Source organism: Apis florea, unplaced genomic scaffold (genome assembly GCF_048593485.1).
Source record: "Apis florea isolate Af1SG1 unplaced genomic scaffold, ASM4859348v1 contig_3081_pilon, whole genome shotgun sequence".
NCBI lineage: Eukaryota > Metazoa > Arthropoda > Insecta > Hymenoptera > Apidae > Apis > Apis florea.
The window spans coordinates 4,445,334-4,464,980 of NW_028256703.1; the positions used below are offsets into that span (position 1 = coordinate 4,445,334).

Genomic DNA, 19,647 nt, shown 5'->3' on the forward strand with positions numbered 1-19,647 from the left:
CGCGACGTTCACCTGTCGCGTGCTCGACGTTACACCTGCTTAAGTAACTTTCCTTCGAGAGTCTTCACCATCTGCTTCTTTTACGAGTTTTCTGACCGATTAGCATACGTACGATTTAACGTACGTACGAGTTAAATAATTTTTAATTTGGATTAATTTCTCCTTCTTTTCTCGTTCTCTATATATTCTTTCGAAATAAAAGAATTTGATCTTTGGAAGATTTCTTTATATAAGAAAGAAAAAAAAAATATTGTATTTACACGTAAGATATACTTACGAAACGTATAAAAGTTGGAATAGAATTTTCGAGTGGAGTTCGTTGAGATTTTTAATCGATGGGTAAAGAAGATAATTAATCCAATATCGGAACAATGTGTGTCTCTCGATCGTGTAAATTTTACGGAATAAGCATAGACAAAGAGAGTAAATAGAGAGAGAGAGAGAGAGAGAAGGACGGAAAGAAAGTAAAAATTAGGGAATCAACGCCATCTTCAGAATGCCGAAAATGAAGAATATAAAAAAAGATCAGAAAATAGTGGGACAAGGATAAAGATAGGACAAGAATTGACCGTTAGCGCCATTTCTCGAGTCACAAAGATTTCTTTAAAAAATAAGATAAAGAGAAATTGAATCAAATGAAGTGTAGTCCGTAAGTTATTTCCGTAAGTAAGTCCGATCTTTTTATTAATTTAAGCTCTTAAAAGTTAAGAAATTTTACGTAAAAGTCACGAAATTTATAATTTTCTATTTTGTTCTGCGAAGATTAGTTCCGTTTTCTTGTCGCTAGATGGCGCTATAACATTCATTTTTCTGAATTACTTCGGAACATGCTTCTAAAATCCATGTTAATCGGGGAAAAAAATTTAGATATTTTAAATTATTACTAAGGATCCAAGTTTTAATTTTCGTGCCGAAAATATATTTCTAAAAGTTTGTTTAAACAAGAAGTGCAGAGAAAGAAGTTATATGTGGTAATTTGAATATAATTCGTAATAAATGATTTTTATTAATTTGATTTTGTATTGCAAGTTTTTTTTTTTCTTTTTTAATAATAAATTAGAATAATAATATAGTCGATGAGATACTATAATTCCAAAATATATATAATTAATACGAAAGATAAATTTATTATTATTTTAGACATGTAATTTCAATGGTTAATTATCGAAACTGTATTATCATATTATAAAACTATATTTCGCTTCGAGTTTCCGATCAAGTGGCAGCACTATCGAAAAGAGTAAGAGAAATTTGGATTTGCGTTTGTAAACGACAGTAAATGTCGTATATTTTGTGATAAAATTAGGAGAAAGTAGTGACAAATGTTCTTATAAGAGAAATAATTAAGTTCACAACGGTATTTTCTTCTGGTGTTAAGTACCATCGTCAATCATGGTTCGAAGTAGTGACAAGTAAGTGTAATTACTTTTATTGTGCTATTTTTTTAGGTTAATTTTACTATCTGTGCTACTAGAAACCATTAATCATTCTATCGATATCAATTATTCGATGCCCATTGATCTGATATTAAAAATTTGAATCTATTGCTTCGTAGGGATAGGCATCATAGAAGACGATCGAGATCACGTTCAAGATCTCGTTCTGCTACTCCGGAAAAAAAACGACGACGATCCAGGAGTAGAGATAGGGATAGGGAACGTGATAAGGGACGACACAGGGAAAGAAGGAGTCGTTCTAGAGATCGAGATAGGGATAGAAGAGATCGTTCCGAAAGGGATAGAGATCGCGATAGAAAACGGTAATTATGAATATAATCGCATAATTTTTTGATTTTATAAAATTGAAATATATGGAAGATATGGTTAAATACTTTTTATGGTTATAATTTTGAAGAAATTATGAAGAATTTCAGCTTATCATATTTGATTTTTAGTTTTTCTTAAAATTTATGTGATAATGGAATAATGATGTTAACATTGATTGTTCTCGGTATACTAGTGGAGACAGTAAAGAAAAGCGTCTTACAGGCTCAAAGTCTTCGCGTTCAGGCAAAGATCGGTCGAATAGATCAAGATCAAGAGAGCGAAAGGAGAAAGAGAAGGGTGATAGCGATGAGTTGCCGTTTGATCACACTAAGTTGGACAAAGTAATTATATTCGATTGGAATGATATTGTTTAATTTTACCCTTTTATTTATACGCTATAATATTGCACGTTATAATATTACACGTTCACATCAGGAAGAAGAGCAGAAAAGATTAGAACTGGAGATGCAAAAGAGGAGAGAAAGAATAGAGAGGTGGCGCGCGGAAAGGAAAAAGAAAGAATTGGAGGCAACTAAGAAAGACGGTAAGGCATCCATTTTAGCAAATCTACAGTTGCCTATGAAAAAGTGGTCCCTCGAGGATGACAGTGATGAAGAGACACCTGTTGTTCAAAATAGTAACAAGGAAGTCAAAGAAGATGGAGAAACAAAAGAAGAAGTGGAAGAAGTTAAGGAAGAAGCTAAAGATGATGAGGAAGAAGTTGATCCTCTTGATGCCTTTATGGCAGAGGTATGCATATATCCTATACTTTATGTACATATATATATATATATATATATATATACACATATATTGTTAATATGCAAAGAATTAATATAATTTTTGTATAGGTTCAGGAAGAAGTTCGAAAAGTGAATAAACTCGATAATAAAGGCGGGAAAAATGCTAATAACGGTACAGGTACAGGAGGTACACAAAGTGGCGGAGTTGTGATCGTTACTGGAGTTGCTAAAAAGAAAGTGCAAAAACAGAAAGGAGAATTAATCGAGCAGAATCAAGATGGTCTTGAATATTCTAGCGAAGAAGAAGGAGAAAATCTTCATGAAACTGCAGCTGGAATTGCGAATAAACAAAAGCGCGAACTAGCCAAAGTTGATCACGCAACAACAGAATATCAGCCATTCAGAAAATCGTTTTACGTTGAAGTACCTGAAATCGGTAAAATCGATTAATATTTTTATCGTAATTTGTAGTTGTTGCGTGTATATTTGTTTTGATAATGATTGTTTTAATATTTTGTATATTTAGCACGAATGACACCGGAAGAAGTAGAAGCATACAAAGAAGAATTAGAAGGTATTCGAGTGAAAGGCAAAGGTTGTCCAAAACCTATTAAGTCATGGGCACAATGCGGTGTTACGAAAAAGGAGTTAGAGGTGCTGAAGAAACTTGGTTATGAAAAACCAACTCCTATTCAATGCCAAGCTATTCCAGCGATTATGTCTGGTCGTGATTTGATAGGAATAGCAAAGACAGGTAGTGGAAAAACTTTAGCATTTTTGTTGCCAATGTTCAGGCATATTCTCGATCAACCACCATTAGCGGATGGTGATGGCCCGATCGCGCTAATCATGACACCGACCAGAGAATTATGCATGCAAATCGGACGAGATTCGAAAAAATTCACAAAATCTTTGGGGCTGTCTCACGTTTGCGTTTACGGGGGAACTGGTATATCGGAACAGATAGCGGAATTGAAGAGAGGTGCTGAAATAATTGTTTGTACGCCAGGGAGAATGATAGACATGTTGGCCGCTAACAGTGGAAGAGTAACAAATTTACGTAGAGTAACATACGTAGTTCTTGACGAAGCGGATAGAATGTTTGATATGGGTTTCGAGCCTCAAGTAATGCGAATCATGGAAAATGTTCGACCCGATCGACAAACTGTACTCTTCAGCGCAACATTCCCTCGTCAAATGGAAGCATTAGCGAGAAGAATTCTGACCAGACCCGTAGAAGTTCAAGTGGGTGGAAGATCTATCGTTTGTAAAGATGTTGAACAACACGTGGTAGTTCTTGAAGAAGATCAAAAGTTTTACAAATTGCTTGAAATTCTTGGCCATTATCAAGACAAAGGTTCCGCGATAATATTTGTCGATAAACAAGAAAATGCAGACACTTTATTGAAGGATCTTATGAAAGCATCTTACTCCTGTATGTCGCTTCACGGTGGTATTGATCAGTGCGATAGGGATTCAACGATATTAGATTTCAAAGCTGGTAGAACGAAGCTATTAGTTGCCACGTCAGTCGCTGCTAGAGGTTTAGATGTAAAACATCTCATACTTGTGGTAAATTACGATTGTCCGAATCATTATGAAGATTATGTACACAGATGTGGAAGAACAGGAAGAGCTGGAAATAAAGGGTAAATTTCTATTCTATCTATGTAAAGAGAATATATCGTTGTTAACGAAATACAATGAAAAAAAAAAAAAAAAAAAAAATGAAAAATTATTTTCTATTTGTAGATACGCGTACACTTTTATTACATCGGAGCAAGAACGTTATGCGGGTGATATTTTGCGCGCTCACGAATTGGCAGGTGTCCCCGTTCCGGAACCGTTACGTCAACTTTGGGAAGGGTATAAAGCCCGACAGGCAGCGGACGGTAAAAAGGTTCACACTGGAGGTGGTTTTAGCGGGAAAGGGTTCAAGTTTGATGAATCGGAAGCAGCCTTGGCTAACGAGAAGAAAAAGTTCCAGAAGGCAGCTCTGGGATTACAAGACTCGGATGACGAAGATATAGAGAATGACATCGACCAACAGATAGAGAGTATGTTGGCACCAAAAAGGACGGTTCGCGAGATTGCTAGACCTTCTGCCACCAATATCGCGGTTCCTGGCCAACCTGTGCCAAGTGCGACCGATAAGTTAGAACTAGCCAGACGATTAGCATCCAAGATCAACATAGCCAAAAACTTGGGAGCTGAGGCAAAGGGTGCAACGCAACAAGCGGCCGAAGCTATACTTAAAGGTGCTGGCCCCACTAATCTTATTACAGCGAAAACGGTCGCTGAACAATTGGCGGCGAAGTTGAACACCAAATTGAATTATCAGCCTCGTGAAGAGGATCTCGTTGAGAGCGATGTGGAGGCTGGTGAACAAACGTTCCGCAAATACGAAGAAGAATTAGAGATCAACGACTTCCCACAGCAGGCTAGATGGCGCGTTACGAGCAAGGAAGCTCTTGCACAGATTTCAGAATACTCCGAAGCAGGGCTTACGGTTAGGGGAACTTATATCGCTCCTGGTAAAGCGCCACCCGAAGGCGAGAGGAAATTATATCTCGCTATCGAGTCTACCAGCGAATTAGCAGTTAGCAAGGCCAAAGCAGAAGTTTCACGACTGATCAAAGAAGAATTAATTAAGTTGCAAGCGTCTGGCGCGCATACCGCATCACGTGGTAGATATAAGGTTTTATAAAAAAAAAAAAAAAGAAAGAAAAAAAAAAGAAAGAAAAAAAAAATATGAAATGTTTTTCGTTGTACATGCAATTTTACGCACTACAGTATATTATTTTCATTGAACAACGTACGAGTAAAATATTAGAAATTTATTAAAACTTACAAATGTTTATATAAAACACTTTGTATTTAACAATACAATAACGTGCGAAACTTGCTTAACAATTATGGCAGTATCGATTCAGCGATCAAAGTATCTGCAAGCGATCCAAACTTATCGACTTATACAATTAAGAGATTATCTGACTATCAAACGCACGATATGACACGAAATTTGGAACGCTTGATTTGGAGCGCGACATTTTTTTTTTTTTTTTTTTTTTTAATAGATTATTGTATCTGCAGAGAATATATGTATAATGTAACAATCATGAGACACTTTGTTTGGTAACTTAAGTTAGGACTTTTAACTTTTATTTACAGCTTACAACGAGCAACATAATCACCCTTCAACTACTACCAAACTACCAATGTTTTCGTATTTGGGTAATTTATGCGCCTTTTGTACACGTTCCACGTACTCCCCTTTTTCTTTGGCAATATTAAGAGACGAAAATACACTCTACTTTTCCGTATATTACGTTAGGCACTAGAAGAATCACAGTCATGAAACTCGACGATACCGGCGAGCGGTAAGGTCATTAGGTAAAAGAAAATGCTTCAACACACTTCGAGAAATGCTTTGAGAAAAAAATCAGGATTATCACTGATCGCGGTGAATCTATTAATATCATCTATTTAACCGCGATCGGTGATATCCCCCGACATTTCTGATTCGATCGCTAACAAAAATTAAACGCAAACGTAAAGAAAAATTGCAAGAAAAATTTGCGTGACATATCCTCGAATGGTGATGGCAGCTGATATGTAACTATGAGCAATTTCCGCTCTGATGAGCGCGCTTAAGGGTACTTCCACCGTGATTTTAGGGCTCCTCTCTAAAATCCTAGTAACTAGTTTTTCAGTCTCGGTCACGCAAGCCCGTAATTGCAGAGTCGAAGGCCTTTTCGATGTAGGTTGTACAACGATGAATATGTCGCGATCTGGTGTCATCATGCCCCGAAGAACGCACTGCGCCACTTGAATCTGTCGCGCCAACGCTGACAACAGGGCCTCGAGCGTAACCGCGTCTTTATCGATGTCCTCCTTCATAACGTAGTATATCCTGTCCAACTTCAAAAAGAAAGAAAAAAGTCGGACAAAATAAAAAACGTAACTAGATCCACATATTTTATCCAAAATGTAGAAGAGAAGAAGAGTAACGTACCTGTTTTTTCGAATAAAACAGCTTAGCTGCCCCGCCGCAGACCGGACAACAAGCGCCAGGCGGTGTCACCCCGACGCAATAAGGCACGATCAATCGTGGACACTGTACCAAATCGCCGCAACGAGGCTTAGCCTGATCGCCTATCAATCCAACGGCCACGCATGGGCCAAGGTAATCCACTACCGTCCTCTCTGCCCAAGCTGCGCACTCGTTCGCGTAAACCTCCCCGTTAGCGCCGCAGACAGGACCGCGCAAGGTACATCCTTCCAAACAGTGGCCCCTGTATCCCAGCGTAGCCCCGGCGCGTATCATCGCGCACACCGATCGGTGTTGACGGTTTTCTTTGTCGCATACCGGGCCGCCAGCTTCGTCCCGTGGGTCACAGTCGAGAGGAACGCACTCGTATTGGCGACAAGGTTTGCGAAGCTCGGACAAGCATACCCTGCTCCTTGCCACGCACCTCTCCGTGGTGTCGCACGGATTCGAGGCGCAAGGATCGCGGGACGAACAACTGCCGAATTCCACGTCGTTGACGGACATTCTTGCGCAGGTGGCGAGGCAGCCGGACGCGAAAGTGAAGCCCAATTTCCCGCACACGGGGACGTAGTGGGGCGGGCAATCGCAGGGCAACGAGGGTATCTCGCCGCAATTCCTCTTCGAACACGTGTACTCGCCCTCGAAACAGTGGCAGGGATTGCACTCCACGTAAAAGTTGGCCTTGTGGGCGATGATCTGATTGTGTATCGAGCAAGGATTGAATTTCACGTAATTCAACGTTTTGCACTTGTCCAAACCGTAGGACGTGCACTGGCAGATCTGATGGGAGCCCTGGTTGAAACTCGGAATTTGCACCCACGTTCCTACGGGGACCAATTGCTTGGACATTTTCCCCAAAAAGCAAGCTGGCACGCAGCGGTACGCTTGTCGGCCGTAATGGAGCAACTGACAGATTTCGCCCTGGGCGCATGGGTTGATCTTGCAAGGGGTCGCGATATCCTCCTCCATGCGTGTCACGGACTCGTTGTCCTGAGGATCGTCGAGGAACGGTTTCAAAGACACGCATGGCGCGTCTGAGTTGGCCGGCGAGAGCTTGGCGCACAACGTGGCCGCCGTGTGAGGGCCGGTGATAGCCGACCAGTCCACGCAACTTGCCATCAACTCGAGGCAATCCTCCCGACACAGTCTCGTCTCGTGACTTTTGGTCTCGCACGGCCTCAGTTGCAGCAGACACGCGGCAGCCCGTAGAGTTTCCGGTGGGCAAGTAGCGGCCACTCGAATAGGGAGGCTCAATCCCCGAATGATTCCACCTCTGGACCAGTGATGAGCCTCGAATTTAGCCGTCTCGTCGGTTGTGGCCGAACAACTCCTGAGGAATTAAACGGAAAAAAAAAAAAAAAAAAAAGAGAGAAATAAAGACGATGAGAAGGGAGGGAATAAGAATAGCAGCAGAGATGGGGAGGAGTAGAGTTTTGGCAACGGTTCAAAACGAAGAGACTGTCGTTTTCACCTAAACAGCGTGGTCGATCTGTCGTTGAATCGCGTGCAATAGGACAATCCCGCGCAACCCATTTCGCAAGGATCGTCCGTGTCCTCGAGGCAACGCCTCAGTTCTCCTTCCTGGCTCGAGGACAAGCATTCGGCGTCGAGAGGATGCCAAGAGGATTCCCAGTCCGCTTTGAACGCCCTCCAACACAGATCCTGGCACTTTGGCTTAATCGCTTTGGTACAGCATGACAATTTGCCCGCATCTAGAGGTAGACGGACCGGCTTCGGCGAGCCGGACTTCATTAGACAGCTCCAAAACGGCGATTGAGGGGAAATTGGCGGCCCACATTTTTCCGTCAACGCGTTCAAGATCTCTCGATCGGTCGTTGCCGTGTACAGGATCTTTTTACACGTTTCCATACACTGTAAACTGTCCGCCTTGTTGCAGCAATGCAAATCTGTTATCAAAAACAGATATCGGCCTTGTTACGACAGATAAGAAAAAGATAAGAAAAAAATTACGATTACGAGTTGGAAAACGAAGGAGGAGGAGGAGGAGGAGGAAGAAGAAGAAGAAGAAGAAGAAGAAGAAGGGAAAAAAAAAATAACGATTGTCTCTTTTATACGCACGTTGTTTCGGATTTTCGGCGTGTTTCACTTCGGTCACGCTTTTCAAACACTTTGGCATTTGGTGGAAGCATCCGTTCCGACTTGAGATTTTCTCGCGCTTGTAAAACAGATTTTGGCATACAGTTCTACACGTATCGTTGGACACTTTGCCGCAACAGTGTTCAGCTTCCTCCCGCCTTTCCAGACAGGAATAAAACTCGGGTTCGTCGCTCGGTCGACAAGATTCGTTCAGATTTCTCCTGGATCCTGACAGTGCGCACGTGGATCGACATATCGGATTCTGCACCAGGTAACAGCATCGTCTTCCCGTCCAATTCTCGTGCCTTTTCACCTCTATCGAGCACGACGTGTAAGTAAATACGCGGAATTTAATTAATTTAATTTCGCTTCTAAGCGAAAGGAGTCGCTCCAAAAAACTCTCTTACCATTCAACGTCGAGTTCACGCAACCCCAGAATTCTGTCTGAAAGGAAATAATAAAGAAAAGTTGAAGGAGGCGAGGATTACAGTGAGCAGTGAGGGAGAGGCGTGAAAACCGAGAGGCGTAAGAAAAAAGGTATCGCGAGAGGTATCTTTTTGTAAACGCGAATCTATCGATCTCTCTCGCGTACCTTTTCTCTTTCTTTCTTTCTTTCTTTCTTTCTTTCTTTCTTTCTTTTTTCCCTCCCTCAAAGTATTGTCGGAGGGATCGGTTTCGTATTCGTACACGACGACGATCTTTGACCATCGAGCACGGATTAAAAGGATCGATTAAAAGCGGCTTACCAGCTCGAGGGAACATAACTCTAGCAAGCGCTGCGTCGCGTTCTCCCTTGCCTCTGCTTCTGCCCCCAACGCTACCAGTGAGATCTGAAAGCACCGCGACACCATTTTTTTCTCTTTCTTTTCTTTTCTTTCTTTTTTTTTTATCGATTCGAACGGAAAAGGAGAGAGGGAGGGGGAGGAAGGGAAAAAAAAAAAAAAAAAAACGGCACAGCTGCGCAGCAACATGTTGATGGGAATTTCCACGATTCGGAATGCAAGATACGACGCATTAGAAGTTATTAAGAATCAAGGACACGAGCACGCTTCACGAGTCGCCACGATTTCCTGTTGTCCGTCCCTGAATGACAATAGACCGCGCTCGGGCTATCGACTGTTCCACCATTTAGTTGGGCTCATTCGAAATGCAATCGACGTACACCACCACGAGGACGTACAAGTCTATTTCGTAGTCTCGTCACGGTTACGAGTTACGACTATCCATTGGCGTGCGGTGGGTCCTGTTAGGACACAGCCTGGGTCACAGGTTGTTATTCCTTTTCAGAACGTTAATTCCATCGATCGAGTCTACGTCGTTCTCTCTCCTACTCCTACTCCTACTCTTTTTCCACCTCTTCTTCATTGACGATTTATTTATGAGAGTAGAAAAGTAAGTAGAAAAAAGAAAGAAGAAGAAGGAAAAGGGAGAGAAAGAGGCGCGTGTAAAGTTTTTAAATAGAACTTTTCACAGTTCTGAACTGTTGCAAATGTTAAGGGCGTAAACGATAGCGAACCGAGGAGACGGAGCACATATTTCTGTCCTGGTATATTCTGGGAGCTATGCGCGGCCGAGCCGCGTCGCCATTTCGAAAGGGGGTGCATTTTTCTCGCAAACTTTTCGAATGTCAACTTTTCGAATTATTCCGACCCCGCGAAAATTCGTGCCCCTCAATCGTTATTATCGCATCCCATCGAAATATACGTGTCATCGACATTCAATCCGTCCAACAACTTTTTCGAGAGAAATTTAAAATACACACTTACAGAGATATAAATAAAACGTAGGCATCTCCTCTCCACGCTACGCTAGAACTTCCGGCCATTTCGACCGGACGCGACCACCGCGGATCTATTAATCAGTCGGTTCACGTTTCGCTATAATAATAATAATAATAATAATAATAATAATAATAATTCATCGGTGACGGTTTTATACATGTACACACACGAGAAAACCGATATTAACCCTCAGCGCCTGAGATAAAGGAAGTCTTTCTGCGTAATTGTTGGTTTCTTTCTTTCTAATTTCATTTACCAATTCGTCCGTGAAAAATAATTTACAATATTGTATCGGCTGTTCGATATCTGTGAACTTGTGGTCCAATGACCTGTGGCAATACATTAAAATCTTCGCTTTCATAATTCTCATTCTTCGTCTCTTTGGTAATACAATTTCGCTGTTACTACTTGAAGAGTAGTCGGAATCATAACCAACATTTTCTTCCCGATATTCAGACAATAATGTCTTTTAACTCTTGAAAATGAAATACGTCTTCGGTATCGCTCTAAATTCTCATCGTAATATTTATTTTTCTTCATGTTGGTAGCACGCATAGAAAAGGTCAAAAAATGGTTTAACCGTAACGGTACAGACTTTTTCACGTTTTAACTACGGATAACAATTGCCGATATACGATATGCTAAAAACATTTGGAGCCTTCGGAGTTACGGAACAAATGACAAATGTCTCGGAGCGTTAAGAGTTAAAAAACTTACTCACTACAGCGCGGACCACCCCGCAACGGGCCGATGGAATTTCGCAGAGGAAAGAAAAAGGAAATCTTCCTAGACCGCGATCATTCCCTCGGCTACAAATTGCACGGGAACACGATATCATTGATACCGGTTGAGCGGAGCGCGTCAATTCGTAATATTTGCGTATGAATGAGCCGAGCGGGACCCCCGGGGGGGTCGTGCGTAAATCTCTCAGCGGGCCCTCCGATATTATCTCGAGAGGAGGAGGGGGCAAGTTTTGAAGAAGCTGCACGACCACGCGTGCGCCCCGCGTAGCGAACCTGTGGCCCGAAAAACCACCGCTTCCTCTTTTTCTCCTTTCCGCCTCCCTCCTTCTTACACGCCGTTTCCTTTTTATTTCCCCAGACCTCCTAATATATCCGTGGACACACGGCGTATACCTTTTACCGTGGCTCTCGGGGCTCGCCGATATTTATCAGCGATATCGCGTTCTCTTCTGGGCGAAATTATATTCCGGACCGTTGAAATTGCTCTTTCTCTCGCATTCCCACGCGGGGATATTTCGCGCGTATAATTTAATAGACGGGACAGGCGGAAGGGGACGATGGATGGGTGGGTGCGAGTGTTACCACGTGCTCGTTTTCGAGGATAGAAAGAACGGCAAAGGAAAGCTTGGGTATACCTTGGAGCAGTCGTTGCGACAAGATCCGGCGGCCAGGGAACAGCAGGACATCTCTGGAACAGATAAAGAATAGAGTCGGATAGATTTTTTTCCCTTTCTTCTCTTTCTCTTTCCGACGCACGCACATACGGCTTATATTTAGGAGACACGTCCGCGATCCTTTCTCCCATTTTCCCCTGGACACGAACCAGACGCGCGTGTCGTCTGCGTTGCGTCAACTTGAGAAGGAGAAAGGATCTTCCGAAATTCGAAGGGCTCTTCGAACAACCACCTCCTCCTTTCTCCTTCCTCGTCAAACAACAAAACGAGAACGTTACTCGAGAAAATTTCCCTTTTTATCCTCCGTTAATCCCTGTCTAATTCTATCTTCTATTTCTATTTCATATATATATATATATATAGTTTGGATATCACTTTTATCAAACGATCTCGCGATCGTGTCACATTCCGGCGTAAGCGATCTTTTACGATCTTTTACGAGCGTGATATGCGGGTCGTGAGAGCTGGCTTTTGAACGGGGACCGAAAATCGTAAGAGCGCACAATAAACGATGCACACACGGCAGAGACAGAAGGGGAGGGGTTCGAAGCGTGTTACAATTAAGTTAATAGATAGCAGTCGGGCACAAATTGCTGCGTTTCTGTCCGCGTGACTCCTCGCCGGGTTCGCGCTTAGCGTAGCGTGTATACACTTTCCATTCCAAATCGATCCGATTTTCCTTCGATGCAATTTTTTTTCTTTTTTTTTTTTTTTTTCACATATCTTTCTCTCCCTTCCGATTCCGATGATTCGAACTCGTTTCAAACGAACGCGAACACAGCGTTCGTGGATAGTTTGTACAGGTGACAGGAAAAGGGCACGATTTTCGAAGAAATACCAACTGGCCTGGACGAATATCGATTTCGGGGGGGAGGGGGGACACGGAAGTTGTTCTCGTGGCAAATTGCTAAAAATAATCGAAGGATCGTTAAACGTTATTTTAGAAGGTTCGAGGAAAGGTAGGAAAATGGTCTTTGATGTTGGTTGATGCCAGGCCGACGGCGGTTGTGAAATTCGCCGTGGCAAGTGCGTCGCCTGAAATCGTAACGGGTTTTGTGGCTTCTCTCTCGTGGACGAAACAAAAATAGCCGACGTCGTTCGCCGCTCGTTCGACTTCTGCCCTGATCTAAGTCGTGAACGTCCCCTTAATTTTATCCACTCGAATGAAACGAGGATAATACCACTCTCTGTCTCTTTGAAGCCGCGGCCCGTGACTCTCCACCACCCCCTTTCCCTCGCTACGAACGATTTCAGTTTTTCTTTTTCATTTGTGAAAATGTCTCGTCGACGAAATTATCCAAACATGTCGTCCTTTAACTTCTACACTCGGCGCGTCACGTCGTATCACCACGTCGATGCGTGGATGTAAAGCGTATACGTATACGATTGCATATATAAAAGGGCCGTGCCTGGCACTCTCACAGCTGCGCCATATCGTGCGCGAATGGTGACATCCACGTCGTAAAACTCGCACGATTCTCCCACGCCTCGCGATGACAATCCCCCCCCCCCCCAGATGGATGGAAGATAAGTCGAGGAAGTTGAAACTTCCATGAATCGGCATGCGAGCCATGTGCCGATCGATTATTGAAAATCGTTTTACCTTTTTACGATCTCCTTTATTTTTCGAGGAAACACTTTTATCTCTTAACTCTCGTCCAATCCGTTGATTAATTCCCCTCGTATTAAGATCGAGAGTCGTTTTCAATTTCCATTCGATAATCTTACAACACTTGCTTACGTCACACTTACTTGCTTGGCGCAACGAGCGTCCCGATCCCTTTCGTCACACCACGTTGAATTAGCGCTCGGTCCCAGAATTCTTCCTGTTACACCGCTGGCAAAAAGTGCGCACTTGTTCGGGGTATATAACTTGGGTATAATTACGCTGTACTCGAGGCGGAAGAAAAAGAAAGAAGAAGGAAGAGGGGAAAAAAAAAGGTGGAAGGAAACTGGAAAGGATACCGTATTAATTAGTACAATCGTACACAACACAAACTTGGAGGAGGCAAGTGCTGCCAAGCCTTGCTGGAAAGCCACTTATATCTGCCATTCGAGAAAGAAGTTAACGAAGAAAGAGAGAGAGAGAGAGAGAGAGGAATCGATCGAGTAGTGAAAGATCGGAGGGAAAAAAAGATGGGCGATTACGGAGGAGCGGAGGAGGGAGAGGGATAAAAAGGAGAAAATCAAGATACGTGTCTCTCTCGATACGTTTTTATCCGTCGTGTGAAGCTGTCACGAGGGTTTTATGTGTTTATTTATCTCTCTCTCCACTCTCCTCTCGACTCACCACGAGCCAGCGTGTATCGAGCAGGCAGCGTGTATTGCCTTTACACGCTGCTTGTGGACCGTGTCAGGGCCTTGCCGATTGGAAGTCGCGTTCTCCTTTAACCCCTTCGTTTTGGCGTCTCGTTCCTTTCTTCGGCAACGCGTTTCGCGACAACCGGTCTAAAGAAATCGTTCGTTCCTTCGGAATCTCTGGTTGCAACCAGACGGACGTATAACGAATTTCTTTACGAACCACCTTATTTAGACGGTGGTCTAAATTTTCTCTTTATTTTTTTCCTTTTCTTCTCTTCTTTTTTCTGTTACAGGAAATTCAACCCTTCGTGTATTTATATTTAAAAAACGGTCACCAATCATCGAGGTAACAAGAATCCTTGGAATGTAATTATATTATACGTATATGTATGTATATATATAATAATAAAATGTAGGATGGCGATTATATACGGCCGAAACATACGAAATGCAATGGATTGATATTCAGGAAATAATAATCAAATCAAGATTCTTTCTCAATGTTATTACCAAAGTGTAGTTCGTAATGCGATCAGGGATCGGAGAATCTTGTTTTACGAGGAAAACGTGACGAAGTCGTTCAACTGAAATCCACTCGATTGCTCGTAAAAGGACAGAACGTTAAAGTTTCCAGGAACGTTAATTGCAGATCATGCTGAATACATTTATATATATACATACACACACACATATATATATATATATATATACCGTCATCGAAAACGCGACTAATCAACATTGCATTGCAAATTCTTTTTTCCGATCCTCGTCGTTCGACGATGGTCGTACGAGATTTGAAGAACGAATTGGACGAAACGAACGAACGTGCGTCGCTGCTTGTTCCATAAGGAGGGTTAACTGGGAGAAGCAGGCTCGACTCGGGAGAAAGACCTTTCGGTCGATTAATAAACTCGGGCCACGAGACGAGCGATCGACAAAGATGATGCCATTAATTTAACCAAGAGACCAATCCCCGAGATCGATATATGCATTTCAAAGTGTTGCTATAAATCGATTGCTTGCGCAACGGCCGCCGTTCCAATTTCCAAGTCGAAAGACAGGCGAAATTGCTGGCGCTGGCGTAGAAAGGATTTACGTAGAGGGCGCGCGTTAAAATTACTATGATCTGTGCACGTATTAACACGGTTAAAAAGCCGGTGGCCAACGTAACGACGTGTGTCCCCTCTCTTATCCCTTTTTCCCCCCTCCCTCCCGTTTCTTCTTCGCCTGAAACACCAGTCGGATATATTATTTCACTACGATGGCGCATCCATAAAGCATGAAATTATACGCCTCGATCGAACGACACCGCGTTAACCGATGTTTTATCGCGAGTGAGCAACAGGTCGCGAATGAATCTTGAACTCGACTCCGTGGTGATTCACAATGGAGCTTGTTGAGCCTAGGTGTATCGATACGAGATAAGAGGCAAGTTTAAATCTTTTACGCGTCGTCACCTCCCTCCTTGCGCCGTCGTTCCGTGCGAAACGACGAAAGGTTTTCGATCATCGATAAAACCGATAGCCAGAGAGAAAAGAGAGAGAGAGAGAGCGAGCTTGTTTGCCGCGCATTAGCATTGTATGGCACGAAATATATAGAAGCTGGTTTTACGAGCAATACCACTTCGTTTCTACTCTCTCCGTGCTTGCTGCTCATAGATAGACGTGCAAAAGGGATTCGCCTCGAACGAAAGAGAGGGAAATTCGCAGGAATTTACGAGATATCGATTAGCACGGTGTATCATCAGCCGTTATGCGTGTACCGAGTGTATCGAGTGGTGAACACCGTGGCGAATAAAAGTCGCGCTAATCGGCAGACAGAAGACGGAAGTGAGACGAAACGAAAAGATGTGCGTGCGCGTGCGTGTGTGGAGAGAGAGAGAGAGAGACGCGTTTCTGAAGAAATCTCGAAACATCGTTTGTCAAATAGGCAAATTCCGTTGCCTATAAATGAATTTGGTTACGCGGTTGCGTTCAGTTCAGCCCGTGCTTATACACGTGTATAATATTCTTTTTCATCTTTTTGTACAAGATCCGTGGACGCGTTGAAGAGAGGCAGAGAGGCGAAGGACCGTTAGCGACACCTCGTTCGCACGCACGTGCATCGAGTAAATTTCGAGATAGAACGAGAAGTGAGAGGGAGAGAGAGAAGGAGAGGGAGATTAAAGGAGGATCGGAGGATCGAGTGACGAAATGCGGAACGAAAAAATTGTTGTTGTTATTATTCGTATTATTCTTTAATTAATCTCTTAATTAATCCTTCGTTGTCGCAGGTTGAAACAAGTATAATTAACAGAGTTTCGATTCGGGAAGAGGACGACTTTTTTTCACGTCCCATCGATGAAGAAGATCCCATCGTGAGAAAGCGAAGCGATTGCTCGAGCACACTTGGGCGCGGAAACTCGATAAAGAAAACCTCGGCTCGGCTCTCGAGCGCGTCGACGATAAGAGGATCGAGGATGAAGAAGGGAAAGCATTAAGAAATCACCGCGCGAATCGAACGGCGGAAGAGGCTGTTCGAAGAGAAGGAAGAAGAAGAAGAAAAGGCAATGCTGACAAAAGCGACGAGAATTAATAGAAGGAAAGGAGAGAGAGAGAGAGAGAGAGAGAGTACAAGGAAGGAACGCACATGTGGCCAGAAGTTGTCGCCGATATCTTCTCTCTGCCGCGATGACACAAAAAAAGACTCGCGAAGATTACGAAGAGTCTTCGTAAATATACGGTAAAATTGCTCGTCGGCCTCGTTATTATTTCAACGTTGCTCGACGACGAAATAACATAAACTTTGTGTCGTTGATATCCGCTTTCGTGTTTTCGAAAAGAAAAGAAAAAAGGAACGACTACGATTTATCTATACACCGCAGCAAAATAACGCAAAGTCGAGATGAGCTATCGACCTCTAAAAAAAACCCTCCTCCTCTTCTTCTTCTTCTTCTTCTTCTTCTTCTTCTCCTTCTCCTCTCCTCTTTGATCTTTTTCGCGAGCTCGAGCGTCGAGTTTCTTGATCGCGCGACAGTCGTAAAATTGGCGGAGTGACATAAAGCGACAAATAAATGAATTACCTTGCGCAGCGTCGAGGAACGGATTGGCGACAGCGATGACCGCCAACATCGTGAACGAGAGGATCGCGAGCATGGTCGTGCGGCGCAGATGATAATCTCCGGTTGATCGCTGCCCAATCGTCGATCTAGCTTCGATCACTGGCCGCCCCATCGACGCATCTTCAATTGATAAACGGAAACGGGGGCGCGAGATACAGGGAACGATCGTAACAGACTTGGCATATCGGTGCGGGAAGAACGGGACGAGTACGAGGTGCACCGGAGCGCAGTCCGCGACCGACTGAGCTTTTCGTGGCATTTGCAGCCTCGGGTCTCTCTCCGCCAAGCTTTTTACCGGGTGGGTGAGAGGAAGGAAGAGATCGGACCCCGAGAGAACGTGAGGAAGAAAGAAGGGAAGGGAGAGGAAGAGAGAGAGAGGGAGAAGAGGAGAGCTCTCTTTAAAGAGAGACAGGAAAGGAGAGATTGCGTGTAGGAGGAGGGAAAAGACGCGTGGCGCGGTTGTCACGCAGTGCAACCGCTATTGTGACATCTTTGAAGCAGTACCCACACGTATCTCTACGTAACGTATTTCTTCGTCTCTCCTTCCCCCTTCCCTCTTCGTCCTTTCCGTCGTTGCATTCACACGAGGAGGAATCCCGCATAGGATGACGCGCATCGAGCATAATCGTACATTGTTAGGATCGATAGCAGTTGGTCAAATTCTCAGTTATCTCTCCCCAAACAGATTAGCCAAACGGTGACTCTACACACACACACGCACACACATACATACATATATATATATATATATACCCCGAAAAACGAGATCCCATCGAAAGTCATAAATTCGAGGGAAGTCGCACGGTCTGAAAGCTGAACCGGGCCCCGTCGGTTAGAAAGCTGCATTCCTGCACCGGATAAATACGATAACCCGTGCTTGTACTTCCTTCGATAGCGATTGAGCGACGAATATTACGAGCGGGCATAATCGTCGTGAGCATATCGTTAAGATACGGATATCGTTCGTTCTATTACGATCCTTGCCACGGACAATGAGTCGCGCCGCTGTTCTTGCTGCCAGTTATTCATCGGAATATTTGCTTGCTTGCTTACTTATTTATTTTGTGAGTAACGAGTGAGAACTCGCGATATCCCGTTTTCAATAATCTCGATACGGAAACGAGAGGAATTAATAACGATGTTATTCGGCAAAATAAAAAAATTTAATCAAAATAATAAAAACGCTTCGTTTTTAACGTATCGAGATATATTTTTATAAAAAAATACCCGACTCGAAAATCATCGACGCGGGATGGGATGGGTCACGTTACGAACCCCTGGTGAAGTCAATCGTCTCGATTCGTCGGGTAATTTATTAATTTATTCCGCCGATAAATCCGTTTGAATCCGCGCTGTGTAGGCTGTGGATGGATTGTTCCTCCTCGAGGCTTCCCTTCTCCCTCTTCCTCTCTTCTTTCGCATCTTTATCCGTCTGCTCGTTTCTCCTTCATAGAACAGGCTTGTTATTTCATTCTCGTAAACGCGCACACCCAAACCGTTCGATCAGACCGCACTTATTTGCGATAACAATTTTATCGTCGATAATCATACGATTCATGGTGCACGAGTCACGTGCACCTCGTATAATTGCGAATCCGCGGTCGAAGTCGTTTCAGGTAGAGGAAGGTTTCGACGAAGGGAACGCGAGGAAAGCTCGCGAGTCGAGGGAAATTCGTTTAAAAGCAGATTATTGGCAAAGAGAGAGGGAGAGTAAAGAAAGAGAGAGAGAGAGAGAGAGAGAGAGAGAGAGAGAGAGAGAGAGAGAGAGAGAAAGAAAACCCGTGTGGATGAAAACCAGTTTTCAGTTGAACATCGATAAATACCTCGCGAAGTTGTTGCAAATAATGTAAAATACCGGTTTATATGCCGTATACATCGCTACTTTGTACCCTATGAGGACCATTATTAATGTAACGCTGCTACGCTCTCAACGACTAATTTGCAAAATGAACGGTTAATGGCATTATCTTCTGTTATATAGAGCTCGGCTCGTGGCTCACTTTTCAACCTCTAACAAAGATCTTTCGTGGGTAGAAAACTCCTTTTAAAATTTCCCCTTCACGAGTACGGTGACCAGAGAGTGCCTCTTTTCACTCGGATAAATACATAATGGGCAATTTAAAGCGGTGTTCCGTGAAGCGGAAGCGAATGCGGCAACGATCCGATTAATACGTAATAACAATTAAATAACAATTAAATGTTCGATAATTGCGTATGACGCACGCGTCCTATGTGCCTCTGTGGTTATTTTTTTTTTTTTTTTTTTTTAATGCCACTCGGTCAAATGTTTCATAAGAGGCTACGTGTTTCAACGTTTTTCCATCGACGAGAGATCGTGCCAGAAACACGTTTTTGCTCGGCTCGGACTTCGCTCGCCTCTACTCAACTCAC

General features: G+C 43.3%; 2 protein-coding genes across 3 annotated transcripts; one reads left to right on the forward strand and one right to left on the reverse strand.

The window, feature by feature from the left end:
• The first annotated feature begins 812 nt into the window (after window positions 1–812).
• Window positions 813–16,219, forward strand: Prp5 (pre-mRNA processing factor 5). 2 transcript variants are annotated; one of them, XM_086909004.1, is made up of 9 exons: window positions 813–971; window positions 1,141–1,412; window positions 1,556–1,759; window positions 1,960–2,107; window positions 2,202–2,516; window positions 2,618–2,945; window positions 3,036–4,158; window positions 4,262–5,196; window positions 16,188–16,219. In XM_086909004.1, exons 2-9 carry the CDS (start codon window positions 1,393–1,395, stop codon window positions 16,202–16,204), a joined length of 3,090 nt encoding a protein of 1,029 aa, XP_086765130.1. In that variant the 5' UTR covers window positions 813–971; window positions 1,141–1,392; the 3' UTR covers window positions 16,205–16,219. The 2 variants fall into 2 exon arrangements, with proteins under 2 accessions (XP_086765130.1, XP_086765129.1); XM_086909003.1 differs by lacking the exon at window positions 16,188–16,219 and having other exon boundaries at window positions 4,262–5,376.
• Reck (reversion-inducing-cysteine-rich protein with kazal motifs) lies at window positions 5,332–18,432 on the reverse strand. Its single transcript, XM_003694719.4, has 8 exons — window positions 17,218–18,432; window positions 11,817–11,869; window positions 9,404–9,487; window positions 9,065–9,101; window positions 8,640–8,972; window positions 8,032–8,467; window positions 6,525–7,890; window positions 5,332–6,430 (listed from the first exon to the last, which is right to left on the reverse strand). Exons 1-8 carry the CDS (start codon window positions 17,513–17,515, stop codon window positions 6,050–6,052), a joined length of 2,988 nt encoding a protein of 995 aa, XP_003694767.3. The 5' UTR covers window positions 17,516–18,432; the 3' UTR covers window positions 5,332–6,049.
• Window positions 18,433–19,647: the final 1,215 nt, after the last annotated feature.